Below are 20,408 nucleotides of genomic sequence, written 5' to 3'. Positions count from 1 at the left end.
TATTAAGCCAACTGGGATCTCTGCATTTTATAGGAAGAAATCAAATCTGGGTTTACTTTTCAAGAACTGTTCACCATCAGATATTGACACGGTTTTGTCTGATATTCCCTTTATGCCTATCAGCATAGTACGTTTAATCAGAAATGGCATAAAGCTACAATTTCCACTAAAGTAGAGACTAAAGGATGAGAGGGAATCTTATTGAAACCTAAGATTATTAAGGGTTTGGATAAGCTAGAGGCAGGAAACATGTTTCCGATGTTGGGCGAGTCCAGAACCAGGGGCTACAGTTTAAGAATAAGAGGTAAGCCATTTGGGACTTAGATGAGGAAATACTTTTTCACACAGAAGAATGTTGCAATAAATAATAATTTGACTCGCTGGTTAGAACCATGCAGATCCTCTTCAATTTTTTTTGTATCTGAACACCAGGGTTGATATCGCTGTCTCATTTACATTGAATAGTATTTATTGGCTAATAGGAAATTATTTTAAAAGGCATCATACTCTTAAAAGTTACTATTGCTGATCAACAAAATCCAATCTATGATTGATTAAGTTATTCTTCTGGGGAGAATATGAAATTGTTGTCAAGGATCGTGGGTTAATGTTGATAACAAATGCAGCTTTAAAACAAATCACCTTTGCTTGCTTGTGCACCTCCCTGTTCTCTTTTTTTTTTCCCCCTAGTCTTCTCACTCCCCGCCATCACTAGTAGTTATTTGCTTCCTAGGTACATTTGATCCCCGCAGCATCCCACCTCACGATTCTCGACATGGACCTCAGCATGATCCACGCTCCCAACCTCATATTGCTCAGCAAGACCCTCGTGGAGGGTCTTATCCGAATGCACATCAACTAAATGCACCCATGGGTGAGAAAAAACGAGTCCAGCTGCCCTCTTAATTCTGTAGGTTGGCTCACAGTTTCTGCATGGGACATCTTTCACAATGCTGCTAAAAAGCACATTTTCACATTTAACGAAAATACTGGAACGGTACATTGGTGAAATATTGATCTAACTTCCTTTAGCAATGCATTACTAAAATAGGTAAGTGCAGATTATTTTAAATACATTTTTAAATAGAAAACACGATAAGTGTTTGCTATAAGGTTTGCTTGTAAGGCCGTTGGATTTTTTTTTGCCAGATTTTAGGGCAGAATTCACTTCCACGTGGTTTGTCACTATCGTTTTGGATTCTTTGAGCCAACCTAGACTCCCTATAATTTGTTATTATTTTACTCTTTACAGCTTTTTTTTTGTAGGACTAAGTGATTTATTATTGTTTGAGCATTTTTGTTCTGAATGCTAACAGTGTTAATTTAACACTTTATTGGATGTTCTAAATTACTGAGGTTACTAACACTTTTATTGTTGATGTACTCATTACTGAAAATATTGTTGCACAAAGAACTTGAGGTTTTTTTAATCAGTAAAACCCACAAATTTGCATGAAAGTGTGTGGAATATCCTCAGAAGGTTACACGCACAATTGTAGATGGTTTTATTTTTGAAATGATATCCCGCAAGTGGTGCAAAATTGATTTTTTTTCTTGGCTGTTGACAATTTGCATATTGAGCTTTGGGGACCCAGAACCCCCAGGGTTATGAGCTGAAAATAAGACTTTGGAAGCAAGTAGAATGCCCTTTCAAAGGGTCTGCATTTATATGATTGGCTGAGTGTACTTGTTCGGTTTTGTATATTTCTAAATGTATGATATCATGATAAAGAAAACTGATTCAAATGTTAATGCATTTGTCTGCATTTAAACGACTTCAGGAATTAAATATATACCAGAGTAATTTAAGTGTGAATCAAAAGAATTATTGTATCAACTATCCCTTACTTGAACATGTGCAGATAACATGGAACTATGGATCTATTAACCCAAACCTTAGGAGACTAGATTTACAAGGCATATTTACATATGCATTTGTTCATATTGTTGTAATAGGAATTTTCCATCTACAAATGGGTTAGTACAAAAAAAGACAATTATTGGAGGCACCAGGTATTGCAGATGCTGGAATCTTGAGCAAAACCCAAAGTGCTAGAGGAACTCAATAGCTGAAGGAGCCACTGGTGAGGGAATGGACAGATTACATCTGACCCGAAACAGATGACCAGATGCTTTCTGACCTGCTGAGTTCCTCCAGCACCCTGAATTTTCCTCAAGAGACAATTGTTTACTGGATTCGTGTTAAGGGCCTGTCCCACTTTCACGACCTAAGTCACGACCCCTGCCGAGTTTGCCCTTGACTCGTACTCGCAGCATGGTCGTCGAGGTCATAGGAGGTCGTAGGTAGGTCGTGATGCCAGTTGTAGGTAATCGTGGCATCAAGTAGGTCGGGGCGTTTTTTCTAGCCTGATGAAAAATGTCCACGAGTAAAAAAGTTTGTGAATTAGGTTGTGAAAGTGGGACAGGCCCTTTAGGTTCCCAGGTGGTCGTTGCAGTGGTCATTTAATGTCTGTTGATGTGCTGAACAGAAAAGTCGCTGTCTTCTTTCTTTCATTTCTCCTCAAAGCACGGAATCTAAAGAATCCTTATATGTTGTTTTATGGAATTGACAACTTTATTAAGATGCTGCAAAGGAAACTAAATATGATGAATAGCCATACATGGTCGGTCCAGTGACTTAATTTTACGATTGCCACTCGTTAAAGCTGGATTTATAGTCAACAGTTTATTGTAGCAACGTTGCTGCATATCAGGAAACCTGTTCCATTTTAGGCTTAATCATACCGAATGAAGTAAAAAAAATTCTCCTTGCTGACTGTATCTGTTGTTATGCAAATCAGTTGTTGTATCTTCGGTGAGCTGGATTTAATATCTCTTTATTTTTGGTTTGCCACAAAGGGATAGTGGCCCAGATGTTGAACAAATCTTTCTTTCATTGGGGTAGATGCAGCCTTACATTCTAACCTCTTTTTCACTCATTGATATCACCTTCCTCTGAGTTCTCAATTAAGTATCGATGATCAGCCATGATCATATTGAATGGTGGTGCAGGCTCGAAGGGCCGAATGGCCTACTTCTGCACCTAATTTCTATGTTTCTATGAACAAATATTTAAAGTAGTATGTATGCAAAGCAACAAGATTCGTAATTGACAGAATTTGCAATGCTAATGTTATATGGACAAAATCATCAATTTGCCAAAGCACTTTTGAGTAACATGCAGATGTTCATCCCATGATTCTGAGTAACGTAAGCAATTCCAAATAGAGAATGTAAGCAATTGAATGCCAATTGGATCATGTGCAGAGCTGCACAACTTCTGTGCACTTGTTCCTAAATTGTATGGTGCTGGATCAGACCAAACAATGTCAAGTTTTGAGGCAAGTACCACTTAATGGTCTTGACTTGTTGCCGAACGTCATCCAAAACTCCAAGGAACATGCCCTTGCTCAATATGTTGCTGTCGTGTGGATAGGCCAGAAAAACCCTACCAATAAACAGTAGAGAAAAATGAATAGTTGAAGCAAGGAACTGCAGATGCTGGTTTACAAAAGAAGACCTATAGTGTTGAAGTAGCTCAGGGGGACAGGCAGTGTCTCTGGAGAACATGGAAAGATGACATTTCAAGTTGGGACAATTCTTCAGAACAATGGATAGCTGCCCAAGCCATACACCCAGGATTTTTTAGCAACCTGTTAAGATCCATAAATGCTTCGGATGGCCTCAAGCATTCAAAATAATTAAAAAAAAACCAGTGAAACAATCACAAAAGGTAATCAAAAAATCATAATATTCAAAGCATTTAACTATCAATTAATTCAGAGGAAAAAAATAAATTAACTGATTCTTATGTTTAATCCTTGCAACTGCCCTGCTTCTTTATGGACATTCTTGCTTTATATCTAATCTTTCATAGGTTTATTTGGCGAATTTCCCACAGTAAGTGCAGGGAAATTACAGCAACACACTGTCCTTGGACTCCCAGAGTTGAATGACAGACCATTGGTGACAACACCCCAGCAAAGGGAAGTTAGTGAGTTTGCAATAATGTTTGTTCAGAAATAAACTTAGACGTGCATACACTGAGAAATGTCAGCAGTTCAGCAATTTTCAAGCTGTTGAATTTGGAGTTGAATATTTGAACTGGGTCATACTTTTTTTTTATAGGAAAAAAAAGAGGGCCTTGAATCCATAATCTGGAGTTATCTTTCCTCAGATGGATTTTAACCCCTACCTTTTAAACTACTTTTGGACATCCAATGTGATGTCCTCTGAATCTTTGGAACTGAGGTTGTTCCGTGCAGTTTGTCAACAGGATACCTGTAAGAGTGAGCTTGGCTCGGTTAATAATATGACATGGTTGAAAGTCTTGTTTTAGAATGTAGGTCAATACCATAGTGCAGCATTGAGGTAGTGTAATATTGTCAGGGTAGATTATTTGATTTGATGCAGATGGACAAAAAAATTACGACATTATTTAGAAGAATGCAAATAATTACAGATATTGCTTTTGTTGGGGGAAAAGTCTTTAAAAACATATATAACACTTTGCTATTGCTTGACAGATTTCAGTGCTTTTTCTCTCTCTATTAAATGCTTGTTTCATTAAGGAAACAAATTAGAATTGGACATTGCTGCTTCTTTATGATTGTAATTAAAAACAAAATGCAGGAGATACTCAGCAGGTCAAGCATTGTCTGCAGAAAGAGAAAAAGGTAATGATTCATGTCAGTGATCTTTAATTTGAATTTCATTTCCATTATCTCAACAACACAAGGTAAATGATGAACAAATTTAACGTGGAAAGCTTACTTTGAATATGGAAATAAAACTTGAATTATACATAGGTTTATGATGGTGTTGAATACCATAGCTATCAAGACTCTCAAACTATAAAGAGTAACACAAAACTTCTAATTTATGCCTAGGTGCAAGAGATCCCAGAGGTATTGATTCGAGAGGTATTGACACCAGAGGACTAGGGCCTGGACCAGGACCAGGACCAGGACCAGGACCAGGACCAGGTCCAGGTCCAGGTCCAGGTCCAGGTCCTGGACCAAGCCAGGGCCCAGTCCCAAATCCAAGGGGACCAATAGCAGGAGGACTACAAGTTCAAGGTCCAGGTACCCATCAGATAGGGCAAGGTGGCCCTCAAGGATCACAGCAACCTGTTCCACCTCGACAGGTAAGAGAATTGGTGGTGAATAGCAATTTCAGCTATTTATTGTGTTAAGTGGTGCTAGTTATGCTGAAATGTAAAGAAAATATTGCTCAGATTGATCATAGTCAAACAGCATGGAAACAGGCCTTTTGGCTCATGCTGACCAAGATGCCCCATCTACAGTGCATTCAGAAAGTATTCAGACCCCTTCACCTTTTCCACATTTTGTTACGTTACAGCCTTATTCTAAAATTAATTCAATTCATTTTTTTTGTCATCAATCTACCCACAATATCCCATCATAAAAAAGCAAAAACAGGTGTTTAGAACTTTTTGCAAAGTAATTAAAAAGAAATTACTGACATATCACATTCACATAAGTATTCAGACCCTTTACTCAGTACTTTGTTGAGGCACCTTTGGCAGCAATTACAGCCTCAAGTCTTCTTGGGTATGACGCTACAAGCTTGGCACACCTGTATTTGGATAATTTTTCCCATTCTTCTCTGCAGATCCTCTAAAGCTCTTTCAGGTTGGATGGGGAGCGTTGATGCACAGCCATTTTCAGGTCCCTCCAGATATGTTCAATGGTGTTCAAATCCGGACTCTGGCTGGGCCACTCAAGGACATTCACAGACTTGTCACGATGCCATTCCTGCGTGGTCTTGGCCGTGTGCTAGGGGTCGTTGTCCTGTTGGAACCTTCACCAGTCTGGTGAACCTTCTCGGTACTCCCTCTATGGCAAGAATGTCTTTCCTCAGATTAGGAGACCAAAACTGTACACAATACTCCAGGTGTGGTCTCACCAAGGCCCTGTACAACTGCAGTAGAACCTCCCTGCTCCTATACTCAAATCCTTTTGCTATGAATGCTAACATACCATTCGCTTTCTTCACTGCCTGCTGCACCTGCATCCAATGACTGGTGTACCATGACACCCAGGTCTCGTTGCATCTCCCCTTTTCCTCTCTAATTCTCTCTATCTCTCTCTCTCTCTCTCTCTCTCTCTCTCTCTCTCTCTCTCTCTCTCTCTCTCTCTCTCTCTCTCTCTCTCTCTCTCTCTCTCTCTCTCTCTCTCTCTCTCTCTCTCTCTCTCTCTCTCTCTCTCTCTCTCTCTCTCTCTCTCTCTCTCTCTCTCTCTCTCTCTCTCTCTCTCTCTCTCTCTCTCTCTCTCTCTCTCTCTCTCTCTCTCTCTCTCTCTCTCTCTCTCTCTCTCTCTCTCTCTCTCTCTCTCTCTTCTCTCTCTCTCTATCTCTCTATCTATCTCTCTAATTCTATCTATCTTTCTAATTCTATCTATCTCTCTATCTCTCTAATTCTATCTATCTCTCTAATTCTATCTATCTCTCTATCTCTCTCTATCTCTCTCTCTCTCTCTCTATCTCTCTCTATCTCTCTCTATCTCTCTATCTATCTCTCTCTATCTCTCTATCTCTCTAATTCTATCTCTCTCTATCTCTCTAATTCTATCTCTCTCTATCTCTCTAATTTTATCTATCTCTCTCTATCTCTCTAATTTTATCTATCTCTCTATCTCTCTAATTTTATCTATCTCTCTATCTCTCTAATTTTATCTATCTCTCTATCTCTCTAATTTTATCTATCTCTATCTCTCTAATTTTTCTATCTCTCTGTCTCTATAATTTTATCTATCTCTATTCTATTCTATAAAAGTCTGTGGCTGCCGCCTGCCGTCCGTCCGGCTGCCGGCTGCCTTTCTGCCCTTTGATTCGTTCCATCGTGTGATGTCACAATGCCCAATGCTCTCAGATGTCCAATCGGAATGGATTCATTTACATATGCCTTTGCAGGAGCACAAGCACCTGGTGAATGTTCCATTGTGTGATGTCACAATGCCCGATGCCCAAAGGCATTGTTGCCATAGATTCCTGGGATGTCAGGACTTTCTTATGAAGAAAGACTGGATAGACTGGGCTTGTACTCGCTAGATTTTAGAAGATTGAGGGAGGATCTTATAGAAACTCCTGATTACATTTTGTCGTGTTTATGTACACATTTTTAATCAAATCCTTCTTCCCCCGCCACTCCCCAATATTAAAAAAAAAAACTGGCTTCTCACCCATAGAAGCAGCCACAGCCCCAGCCCCAGCCCCTGGTGAACATTCCATTGTGTGATGTCACAATGCCCAATGCTCAAAGACATTGTTGCCATAGAGGGAGTACAGAGAAGGTTCACCAGACTGATTCCTGGGATGGCAGGATTTTCATATGAAAAAAGACTGGATACTCAGCTTGTACACGCTAGAATTTAGAAGATTGAGGGCGGATCTTATAGAAACGTACAAAATTCTTAAGGGGTTGGACAGGCTAAATGCAGGAAGATTGTTCCAGACGTTGGGGAAGTCCAGAACAAGGGGTCACAGTTTAAAGATAAGGGGGAAATCCTTTAGGACAGAGATGATAAAAACATTTTTCACACAGAGAGTGGTGAATCTCTGGAATTCTCTGCCACAGAAGGTAGTTGAGGCCAGTTCATTGGCTATATTTAAGAGGGAGTTAGATGTGGCCCTTGTGGCTAAAGGGATCAGGGGGTATGGAGAGAAGGCAGGTACAGGATACTGAGTTGGATGATCAGCCACGATCATATTGAATGGTGGTGCAGGCTTGAAGGGCCGAATGGCCTACTCCTGCACTTAATTTCTATGGTTCTATGTTTCCCTCTCCTCACCCCTCTCCCTCTTCCACCCATCCCTCTCTCCCCCATCCCCCTTCCCTCTCTACGCCACCCCCTTCCATCTCTCCACCCGCCCCCTTCCTCCTACCACTCTGTCCCTCTTTCATCACTCCCCCTACCCCTCTCCTCCTCCCTCCCCACTCTTCCACCTCTCCCCTTTCCCCTTCCACTCTCTCTCCCCACTCTTTTTCCTCTCCCCCCCCACCCCATCCTCCCCCTCCCCCACATCTCTCTCCCCATCCCCCCCTCTCTCACCCCCTACCCCGCTCTCCTTTCCCTCCCAAATCTGTCCCGTTTCCTCTCCTCCTCTCCCCTCCCTCCCCTCTTCTCCCCCCACCTGTGTGTTTGGGGGGTGGTTAATTTGAGTTCGATGCCGCAGCCCCCCCCCCCCCTCGCAAACGCCGTTGGGGAAACAGACCCAACGGGTCTGCATTTGGTCTAGTATATAATTAAAAGTTGGGGGGAGAGAGAGGTCGCAATTCTCAGTCTGAGCTGTGAATAACACTGAAACACATGTCTACTAAACTGTGAGTGGTTTTCTGACCTGTCAGTACCCTTAATGTGGTTTGAAAATGCAAAAGTGTGTTTTGGTTTGAAAGTGCTCAAGCTGTGTTGCCTCTGGTTTTGAAAGTGCTAAAGCGAGCTGCCTTGCATTTGGTTTTGAAAGTGCTAAAGCGAGCTGCCTTGCCTAATTAGAGCTGCCTTGCCTAATTAGAGCTGCCTTGCCTAATTAGAGCTGCCTTGCTTAATGAAAGCTGCTTTAATTAAAGTTATTAGTGTTTAAAAAATATTGTGATTCTCTCTCCTGTCAATCAAGCCATGAAGGCCACGCCCCTTCTGGTGGGAGGGGGGAGGGACTATAAAACCCGGAAGTGTGGACTCTGCAATATGGGGGCTGGAGAGGTCACGACTCGCTGTCTTTAGTGGCCTTGCACCCTGCTTGAAATGGTATGAAACTGCACTTGAATTTGTGCCCTTGCACCCTGTTTGAAATGGCATTTCAAGGAATAGCCGTGAGTCAACTGCGAGCCCACCAGCCGTGAGTGAGTGAGCTGCCAGCACAACAGGCTTGAGTGACTGAGCCGCCAGCCCAAGAATCCATGCGACCCACAATGTTCATACTAGCCCTCTGGAAACCAGTCCCTTCAACGCACAACACCCATACTAGCGCTCCAGAAAGCCCCCCCCCCCCCCCCCCCCCCCCCCCACTGGCCACCAATATTGGAATTAGCAGAGAGGTGGAATATTGCGTTGGGGGACCAACCCTCCCATGGGATGCTGGGACCCAACGGGTCCCACTTAGTCTAGTAATCTTATATGTTTCAATAAGATTCCCTCCCATCCTAAATTCTAGAGTATACAAGCCCAGCCGCTCCATTCTATCAACATATGACAGTCCTGCCATCCTGGGAATTAACCTTGTGAACCTACGCTGCACTCTCTCTAGCAAGAATGTCCTTCCTCAAATTTGGAGACCAAAACTGCACACAGTACTCCAGGTGTGGTCTCACTAGGGCCCTGTACAACTGCAGAAGGACCTCTTTGCTCCTATCCTCAACTCCTCTTGTTATGAAGGCCAACATACCATTCGCTTTCTTCACTACCTGTTGTAACTGCATGCTTACTTTCGGTGACTGATGAACAAGGACCCACCCCCAGATCCCGTTCTACTTCCCCTTTTCCCAACTTGACACCATTTAGATAATAATCTGCTTTCCTGTTTTTGCCACCAAAGTGGATAACCTCACATTTATCCACATTAAACTGCATCTGCCATGCTGCCCACTCACCCAACCTGTCCGTCATTCTGCATCCTCATAGCATCCTCCTCACAGTTCACACTGCCACCCAGCTTTGTATCTGGTCTCCATGGAATCCATTTCTTTGATCTTCTTTGATCTCCATGGAACTGCAATATTTCAATTCTAAATGTAGGGGTTGTACCAGTGATTTGTGTTGCTCAGAATGTGTTCTGTTGGTGTAGATAATGATGCCACCTAGGCTGATTAGGCAGCGCATGAGACTCTTGCTTGTGTCTGCTGGACATTGTGCTAAGAAATGACTGAAAATACCTTCCAACCAAATGCTGATGCTCTTCTGTTGATGACCTGCATTTATTGCACTTTGTCAGGGCCTTGCTCACCCGGTGGCTGCAAGTCAACCTGGAGGATTCAGTCCTGCTCAGACTCAAGTGACACCACAAGACCATGAAAAGGTTTGGAAATTAAAGTAGTACACTGCAGAAATGATGTTGCTTTAATTTCCACAAACAAGTTTCAGTATTAAATTAATAACCAGTAATTCTTAGATCAAAGCTGTTACCACTTTTGTCCAAAATGTGCTGCATTCTGTTTCATTTCGATTCAATTTTTCCGATCTGTGGATACAAGCGAATTTGTAAATTAAAAATTTGAAGGACGAGAAGTGGGATAAGCAAATTTCTATATCATAGGTTCATACAGAATGGAAACCACCCCTTTTGCCCATAACTCTAAACCTTTCCTATCCTATGTGTGGAGAGAAGATAGAGGCTGAAGTATACTGGACTATTCTTCAAAGATGGATTTATAATTAAGACAGATATTGATTGAAAAAAATACTGTAACCATTTTGGTACTTTTTGCAAACTGGGCATAAAATACCCGTGAATTATGATTCATATTCCTTTCAGCTTCCTGCATTGAACACTACCTTGAACAGTGTTAAAAACATGACAGGTCTGTACCCACTAGTACTGTAGACTAGTGTTATATAGCCACATACAGTCCATTATGTTGGGGACAAAGACCCATCATTTATATATTTGCCTCTGTACTCCACAATTTGAGATTTGTAAGAGAAAAAATCACGTGGTTAAAGTGCACATTGTCAGATTTTAATAAAGGCCATTTTTATACATTTTGGTTTCACCATGTAGAAATTACAGCAGTGTTTATACATAGTCCCCCCCCCCCCCCCCCATTTCAGGGCACCATAATTTTTGGGACACAGCAATGTCATGTAAATGAAAGTAGTCATGTTTAGTATTTTGTTGCATATCCTTTGCATGCAATGAGTGCTTGATGCCTGTGATTCATGGACATCACGAGTTGCTGGGTGTCTTCTCTGGTGATGCTCTGCCAGGCCTGTATTGCAGCCCTTTAGCTTATTGGTTGTTTTGGGGGCTAGTCCCCTTCAGTTTTCTCTTCAGCATATAAAAGGCATGCTAAATTGGGTTCAGATCGGGTGACTGACATGGCCACTCAAGAATTGACCATTTTTTAGCTTTGAAAAACTCCTTTGTTACTTTAGCAGTATGTTTGGGATTATTGTCTTGCTGTAGAATGAACTGCCGGCCAATGAGTTTTGAGGCATTTGTTTGAACTTGAGCAGATAGGATGTGTCTATACACTTCAGAATTCATTATGCCACTACCATGAGCAGTTGTATCATCAATGAAGATAAGTGAGCCAGTACCTTCAACAGCCATACATGCTCAGGCCATAACACCACTGTGTTTCACAGACAAGGTGGTATGCTTTGGATCTTGGGCAGTTCTCTATACTTTGCTCTTGCCATCACTCTGATATGTTAATCTTCATCTTATCTGTCCACAAGACATTTTTCCAGAACTGTGGTTGCTCTTTTAAGTACTTCTTGGCAAACTAACCTGGCCATCCTATTTTTGCGGCTAACTAGTGGTTTGCATCTTGCAGTGTAGCCCCTGTATTTCTATTCATGAAGTCTTCTGCAGACAGTGGTCATTGACAAATCCACACCAGATTTATTCATTTCACTGTACTTTATTGTGTACGTGACGAATAAATCTGACTTTTGACGATTGACTATTGACTCCTGAAGAGTGTTTCTGATCTGTTGGACAGGTGTTTGGGGTTTTTGCTTTATTATAGGGAGAATTATTCTGTCATCAGCTGTGGAGATCTTCCTTGGCCTGCCAGTCCCTTTGGGATTAGTAAACTCACCAGTGCTCTCTTTCTTCTTAATGATATTCCAAACAGTTGATTTTGGTAAGCATAAAGTTTGGCTGATGTCTCCACCAGTTTTATTCTTGTTTCTCTGTCTCATAATGGCTTCTTTGACTTTCATTGGCGCAACTTTCCTCGTGTTGATAAACAGCAATAAAAGTTCCCAAAGGTGATGGAAAGACTGGAGGAAAGACTAGGTGCTGAGAGCTCTCTTATACCTGCATTAAGGAGGCAATTAACAGATCTGAGCAATTACAACACCCGTGAAGCCATGTGCCCCAAACATTATGGTGCCCTGAAATGGGGGGGGACTATATATAAACACAGCTGTAATTTCTATATGGTGAAACCAAAATGTATAAAAATTGCCTTTATTAAAATCTGACAATGTGCATTTTAACCACGTGATTGTTTTTAATAACAAATCTCAAATTGTAGCGTACAGAGGTAAATAAATAAATGATGGGTCTTTGTCCCAAACATTATGGAGGGTACTATACTTGTACCCTCCAATATTATATCCATTTGTACTGGATGTTTAGACATATATTTGACATTTACAAACGGATGTCTGCCAATACAGTACATCTAGGCAGAAAGATCGATGTGAACCTTGATTTGGATTGTTGTCCAGTTTATTAGATTGGCCTAACATGGCCCCTTCACTTGTGGTCCCTACACATATATGGGTCTCTGGTCCAGAGTGGACCGTAAGGCCCATGTGTATAAGCTAGCCTGTGAGTTTAATGATCATCAAACCCAGAGTCAGTTCAATAGATTGTATTATTGAAAGTAAGATTTCATATTTCTTTTTCCATAGTAAGGTATTTAAAAATATTTCTAAATAGCAATATTTATTTTTATGTTTGCTGCAATATGGTTCATGGGCTTTGCAATTATTTTTAGACATTCTTCAAAATGTTTGGGCTTGAAATGCCATATCTTTTTGTTTCTTCATTCATTACGTTCAGTATAATTAAAGAAGCTATGACATAGAAGTATTCGCTTGTTTCCTTTTGACACGGTTTCTACTTCTGTTTGGTCCAGGCTGCATTGATCATGCAGGTTCTCCAGTTAACTCCGGAACAGATCGCCATGCTACCGCCAGAACAGAGACAGAGCATCCTTATCCTGAAAGAACAGATTCAAAAATCTGCAGGAGCTCCTTGAGGTAAATTTGAGAAGTCACTGAACATTTGGCTATGCTCAACTTTGTATGTTATGCCCCTGTCCTACTTAGGAAACCTGAAGGGAAACCTCTGGAGACCTTGCGCCCCACCCAAGGTTTCCATGAGTCGCCAGGGGTTTTGGTCACTCGCCTAGAAAGCCTCGACCGAGGCGTGAGCTGCATCTACTGACCTACAGGATCTTTGCTACCGACCGCGCGCGCACACACACACACACACACACACACACCACACACACACGCACACACCTACTCCTCTGACATAGACAGTGGTTAGAGGCTTGAGGAAGGAAAGAGAAGGATTCAACACAATTTCTGGACAAACAAACATGATTGTCTTTCCTTGTCAGTAATGTCGGTGCCTCAGGGCACCTCGGATCAGTTGTTAAGATACAGTTCTGAAGGGGCACAGTTTTCTGTGTTTTGTTGAAATGAAGGTTAAAGGGAAAAGAAAGATGAATTTGAAATCAATGATGATTTTAGAAGGAGTTGCAGGTGGGTTTAATGTGGATAATTAATGAGGTATTGGGAGGTCAAATGTAAGATGAAATTATACAGTTATTGACAGGACATTTAACAGCTTGGGTTGTACAGAGAGACCTTGGGGTCGAAATCCACAACTCCCTCGAAATCGCAACACAAGTAGATAGGGTGGTAAAGAAGGCGTATGGCATGTTTGCCTTCATTGTTCAAGGCATTGAGGATAAAAATTAGGAAGTCGTGTTGCAGCCTTATAAAACTATTGGTTGGGCTGCATTTAGTATTGTGAGTGATTTTGGTCACCTCTTTTGAGGAAGAATGTGGAGGTTTTGGGGAGGTTACAAACAATTTATCAGGATGCTGCCTGGATTAGAGGGTAGTAATGTGGAGAGATTGGACAAATTTGGATTTTATTTCCTGTGCTGTGTTGTAGATTAAGTTGAGACGTAATAGAAGTTAAGTGTATTAAATTATGATAATGCAGATAGTCAGAATCTTTACCCCAGGGTGGAAATGTCAAATACTTGAGCACCTAGCTCTAAGGTGAGGTTGGGAAAGTTCAATGTAGATGTGGTGGTCAAGTTATTTTTACACACAGAGTGGTACGTGCTTAGATCATGATTCTGGGTGTGGTGGTGGAAGCAGATACGATAATGGCATTTAAGATGCTCATAGACAGGCACAGATAAGTGCATGGAATGGAGGAATTTGGCATTGAGTTCAACAGGCGTAGAACAGCCTGTTCCTGTGTTGTACTGTTGTAACTCCACCCTGATTCTCCACCAACAATAGGGGCAATGTTAACCCACCAGCCAGCACATCCTGTCACAAGGAGCACATGTAAACTCTACGTGACACTGGAGGTCAAGATTGAACCTGGGTCACTGTAAGCCAGCCCCATATTTACTGAGCTTATTTGGTTTAGGTGTTGCTACTGCAATTTCATTTAACCAAATACAATTTGAATGTATTTCATCTGTAATCAACTTTACTGAAATCTTTTTGCAAGTCAATTTGCTTTTCAAAATAAATAATTATACAACTGATGTGGTATTGGCTGTTAATTCATGCCAACATTATATATCCTTTTGATACCAGAAGAAAAGTTGGGCTAGTATCCCCTTTTCAGGATATCCTGCAGTTGTAACGGGACATGTGCTGGTCTTTGATTATTTGAAATGGATCGCTACACCATATTGATCCATCAAGCAATGTGTAACATTTTTATTGATGTGGCTGTTACTATTTTAACCAGGTGGTGCCTTTCCCATATACCTGTCTTGTTTGTTCTCCACATCACCTCACTGAATGCTTCTCTTTGCACCACACAAGACTTGCATATATACTAGCAGCCTAAAAGGGCATTGTGATTTAAGCAGCTTTCTTTATGTAAGTTAACAAATATAATTAAACATCCAACCATGTGGAATACATGCCCCAGCATAATTCTTGGGTCCTGAGCACGATTATAGGATTTTACTTCAAAAACAATGAGGTTTGTCGTTGTTTATTGTTGTTCATGGTGAGTTGATCACCTGTGTCATTTGATGTATGCTGATGAAATAATAACCTGGCAATGATAAGTAACAACAAGTGCTTTTACAGTGCTTCAAAGAGGTGGCCTTGTTATATTTGCAATACTGTTCTTTGCAATAAATGTTTCCTAAATGCTCAAACACCTAGTTACATAGCCTCCAAATGTATATTTTATTATGCTATCCACTGTGAATTAGAACAGTTGGTCATTATTTGTTTTCTCTTAAAATTTTAATTTTATCTAGATGTCATATTGCGGTGAAATTTTCTAAACTACTTGCATATCCACATACCTCGATTCCATCCCAATCCCTCCCTATCTATGTTCAAGACACCTCACACGCTCTTTGTTTTCTAAGCCCCCATTCCCTCATCTTCACCATGGATGTCCAGTCACTCTACACCTCCATCCATCTTAAAGCCCTCCCGTTTCTTCCTCGACCGCAGAACCAACCAATCCCAGTCTTCCTATACTCTCCTCCGCCTAGTAGAGCTGGTCTTTACCCTCAACAACTTTTCATTTGACTCCTCCCATTTCCTCCAAATACAAGGTGTAGCTATGGGCACGCGCATGGGCTCAAGCTATGCCTGCCTCTTTGTCGGGTACGTCGAACATTCCTTGTTTGAGGTGTACCGTGGCCCTACCCGAACTCTACCTCCGCTACATCGACGACTGCATTGGTGCTACCTCCTGCACCCACACACAACTCACTGACTTCATCCATTTCACCACTAACTTCCATCCAGCACTCAAATTCACCTGGACCATTTCCGACATTTCCCTACCATTTCTAGACCTCACTATCTCCATCGCAGTTGACAGACTACTGACTGACATCTACTATAAACCCATTGACTCCCATGGCTATCTGGACTGCACTTCTTCCCACCCTGCTTCCTGTAAGGACTCTATCCCATACTCCCAATTCCTCCATCTATGCCGCATCTGCATTCAGGATGAGGTGTTCCAAACCAGGGCATCGGAGATGTCCTCATTCTTTAGGGAATGTGGGTTCCCCTCTTTGACGAAGAATGAGGCTCGCACCAGGGTCTCTTCTATATTCTGTAACTCTGCTCTCACTCCCCATCCCCCCCCCCTCCCCCCACTCGTAACAAGGGTAGAGTCCCCCTTGTCCTCACCTTCCACCCTACCAGCCGTCACATACAACAAATAATCCTCCGACATTTTCGCTACCTCCAACGGGATCCCACCACTGGCCACATCTTCCCATCTCCTCCCCTTTTGGCTTTCCGCAGAGACTGCTCCCTCCGTAACTCCCTTCCCACCCAAACCACCCCTCCCTTAGTATTTTCCCTTGCAACCGCAGGAAATGCTACACTTGTCACTTTACCTTCCCCCTTGACTCCATCCAAGGACCTAAGCAATCTTTCCAGGTGCGGCAGAGGTTCACCTGCACCACCTCCAACCTCATCTATTGCATCCGCTGCTCTGGATGTCAGCTGCTCTACATCGGTGAGACAATAACCAACCTGATCTCTCTGTGGCTCAGCACTTCAACTCCCCCTCCCATTTCGAATCCGACCTTTCTGTGCTGGGCCTCCTCCATGGCCATAGCGAGTCCCACTGTAAATTGGAGGAGCAGCACCTCATATTTGGCTTGGGTAGTTTACACCCCAGCGGTGTGAACATTAACTTCTCCAATTTCAGGTAGTCCTTGCTTTCTCCCTCTTCTCCCCCCACCTTCCCAGCTCTCCCACAGCCCACTGTCTGCGCCTCTTCCTTTCTTCTTCCCGCCCCCACCACCCCCACATCAGTCTGAAGAAGAGTCTCGACCCGAAACGTCACCTATTCCTTCGCTCCATAGATGCTGCCTCACCCGCTGAGTTTCTCCAGCTTTTTTATCTACCTTTGCATATTTGTAATGGATATTTGCAGAGGGTGGTGAAAACTGCCCAACGTATCACCGGTTCCTCACTCCCCTCCATTGAGTCTGTCCAGAGCAAGCGATGTCTGCGAAGGGCGCGCAGCATCGTTAAGGACTGCTACAGATCTCTCCGTTGCCGGACCAGCAGGTTCAGGAACAGCTTCTTCCCTGCGGCTGTTACACAACTTAACTCTGCACCTTGGTGATTGCCAGTCACCCCCCCCCCCCCCACTCGGACACTCCTTCCCCCAGAAAAATTGCACTACTGCTACTGTATGGACATATATTTTACTGTTCCATTATTCTATGTTCACTCTTCTAGGTGAGATGCTGACTGCATTTCGTTGTCTCTGCACTGTACACTGTACAATGACAATAAAGATTGAATCTGAATCTGAATCGGACAAGCTTAACTAAATGCAATTTGCATCTCAGACATACACAGATTTGCAGACCCCATTATAGGATTGAATTTTTGTGAAAATTAAATTATCAATTTTATGGGGGGGGGGGTTTCTCTCCATGATTAGGTGTTTCAGTCTTAAAATCCAACTTTTAGCTGCACTCTTTCATGGGCAAAGACTAAAGGAATTCTTTGGTTGTCCAGTTGGTTTGGCAGTACTTGGATGGTGGAAGGGAAACATTTATGAAAATAGATCAAGGTTTTGAAGTCATGTTAATGGTATACACTTACGACTTTTTATTAATGTATGTTTAGGAATTCCAATGTTTGATCAAAAATGATTAACTAAATTGATCAAGATTCATGATCGTAGGAATTAAGAGCTTGGAGATCATATTTTTAGATGTAACATCAGGCTAGAATTTTTATGTTTCACCTCTGAAGAACATAATTGAGTGGTAAACATAGAAACATAGAAAATAGGTGCAGGAGTAGGCCATTCGGCCCTTCGAGCCTGCACCGCCATTCAATATGATCATGGCTGATCTTCCAACTCAGTATCCTGTACCTGCCTTCTCTCCATACCCCTGATCCCTTTAGCCACAAGGGCCACATCTAACTCCCTCTTAAATATAGCCAATGAACTGGCCTCAACTACCTTCTGCAGGAGAGAATTCCAGAGATTCACCACTCTCTGTGTGAAAAAAGTTTTCCTCTTCTCGGTCCTAAAATATTTCCCCCTTATCCTTAAACTATGACCCCTTGTTCTGGACTTCCCCAACATCGGGAACAATCTTCCTGCATCTAGCCTGTCCAACCCCTTAAGAATTTTGTAAGTTTCTATAAGATCCCCCCTCAATCTTCTAAATTCTAGCGAGTACAAACCGAGTCTATCCAGTCTTTCTTCATATGAAAGTCCTGACATCCCAGGAATTAGTCTGGTGAACCTTCTCTGTACTCCCTCTATGGCAAGAATGTCTTTCCTCAGATTAGGAGACCAAAACTGTACGCAATACTCCAGGTGTGGTCTCACCAAGACCCTGTACAACTACAGTAGAACCTCCCTGCTCCTATACTCAAATCCTTTTGCTATGAATGCTAACATACCATTCGCCTTCTTCACTGCCTGCTGCACCTACATGCCTACTTTTAATGACTGGTGTACCATGACACCCAGGTCTCGTTGCATCTCCCCCTTTTCTAATCGGCCACCATTCAGATAATAATCTGCTTTCCTGTTTTTGCCACCAAAGTGGATAACCTCACATTTATCCACATTATACTGCATTTGCCATGCATTTGCCCACTCACCCAGCCTATCCAAGTCACCTTGCAGCCTCCTAGCATCCTCCTCACAGCTAACACTGCCCCCCAGTTTCGTGTCATCCGCAAACTTGGAGATGTTGCATTCAATTCCCTCGTCCAAATCATTAATATATATCGTAAATAGCTGGGGTCCCAAAACTGAGCCTTGCGGTACCTCACTGGTCACTGCCTGCCATTGTGAAAAGGACCCGTTTACTACTACTCTTTGCTTCCTGTTTGCCAGCCAGTTCTCTATCCACATCACTACTGAACCCCCAATACCGTGTGCTTTAAGTTTGTATACTAATCTCTTATGTGGGACCTTGTCGAAAGCCTTCTGAAAGTCCAGATACTGGTTCTCCCTTATCCACTCTACTAGTTACATCCTCGAAAAATTCTATAAGATTCGTCAGACATGATTTACCTTTCATAAATACATGCTGACTTTGTCCAATGATTTCACCACTTCCCAAATGTGCTGCTATCCCATCTTTAATAACTGACTCTAGCATTTTCCCCACTACCGATGTTAGATTAACTGGTCTGTAATTCCCCGTTTTCTCTCTCCCTTTTTAAAAAGTATGGTTACATTAGCTACCCTCCAATCCTCAGGAACTACTCCAGAATCTAAAGAGTTTTGAAAAATTATCACTAATGCATCCACTATTTCTGGGGCTACTTCCTTAAGCACTCTGGGATGCAGCCTATCTGGTCCTGGGGATTTATCGGCCTTTAATCCATTCAATTTACCTAACACGACTTCCCGACTAACCTGGATTTCACTCAGTTCCTCCATCTCATTTGACCCCCGGTCCCCTGCTATTTCTGGCAGATTATTTATGTCTTCCTTAGTGAAGACAGAACCAAAGTAGTTATTCAATTGGTCTGCCATGTCCTTGTTCCCCATGATCAATTCACCCATTTCTGACTGCAAGGGACCTACATTTGTTTTAACTAATCATTTTCTCTTCACATAGCTATAAAAGCTTTTGCAGTCAGTTTTTATGTTCCCTGCCAGTTTTCTTTCATAATCTATTTTCCCTTTCCTAATTAAGCCTTTTGTCCTCCTCTGCTGGTCTCTGAATTTCTCCGTCCTCTGGTAGGCTGCTTTTTCTGGCTAATTTGTACGCTACATCTTTTGTTTTGATACTATCGCTGATTTCCCTTGTTATCCACGGATGCACTACCTTCCCTGATTTTTTTTTTTGCCAAACTGAGATGAACAATTGTTGTAGTTCATCCATGCAGTCTTTAAATGCCTTCCATTGCATATCCACCGTCAACCCATTAAGAATCAATCGCCAGTCTCTCTTGGCCAATTCGCGTCTCATACCTTCAAAGTTACCTTTCTTTAAGTTCAGGGCCCTTGTTTCTGAATTAACGATGTCACTCTCCATCCTAATGAAGAACTCAACCATATTACAGTCACCCTTGCCCAAGGGGCCACGCACAACAAGACTGCTAACTAACCCTTCCTCATTACTCAATACCAAGTCTAGAATAGCCTGCTCTCTCGTTGGTTCCTCTACATGTTGGTTTAGAAAACTATCCTGCATACATTCCAAGAAATCCTCTTCCTCAGCACCCTTGCCAATTTGATTCACCCAACCTATATGTAGATTGAAGTCGCCCATTATAACTGTTTTACCTTTGTTGCACGCATTTCTAATTTCCTGTTTGATGCCATCCCCAACTCCACTACTACTGTTAGGTGGCCTGTACACAACTCCCACTAGCGTTTTCTGCCCCTTAGTGTTTCGCAGCTCTACCCATATCGATTCCACATTTTCAAAGCTAATTCTTCCTTTCTATTTGCGTTAATCTGCTCTC

The 20,408-nt window shown here is 42.2% G+C and overlaps 2 protein-coding genes across 2 annotated transcripts in view; one reads left to right on the top strand and one right to left on the bottom strand.

Moving 5' to 3' along the window:
• Window positions 1-20,408, bottom strand: part of pin4 (protein (peptidylprolyl cis/trans isomerase) NIMA-interacting, 4 (parvulin)) — a 275,834-nt gene that overhangs the window by 246,464 nt on the left and 8,962 nt on the right. The gene's annotated exons all lie outside the window — the stretch shown is intronic.
• cstf2 (cleavage stimulation factor, 3' pre-RNA, subunit 2) overlaps window positions 1-20,408 on the top strand; it is a 67,134-nt gene that overhangs the window by 44,386 nt on the left and 2,340 nt on the right. Inside the window, exons 13-16 of the mRNA XM_055643860.1 lie at window positions 734-874; window positions 4,890-5,146; window positions 9,949-10,032; window positions 12,830-12,953. Of these exons, the coding sequence (XP_055499835.1) occupies window positions 734-874; window positions 4,890-5,146; window positions 9,949-10,032; window positions 12,830-12,952 (605 nt within the window). The 3' untranslated portion in view covers window position 12,953. The remainder of the gene's footprint in view (window positions 1-733; window positions 875-4,889; window positions 5,147-9,948; window positions 10,033-12,829; window positions 12,954-20,408) is intronic.

This window comes from Leucoraja erinacea, chromosome 12 (assembly GCF_028641065.1).
Source record: "Leucoraja erinacea ecotype New England chromosome 12, Leri_hhj_1, whole genome shotgun sequence".
Taxonomy (NCBI): Eukaryota; Metazoa; Chordata; class Chondrichthyes; order Rajiformes; family Rajidae; genus Leucoraja; species Leucoraja erinaceus.
The sequence above is the reverse complement of the archived record's forward strand: the minus strand, read 5'-3'. Positions and strand labels throughout refer to the sequence as shown.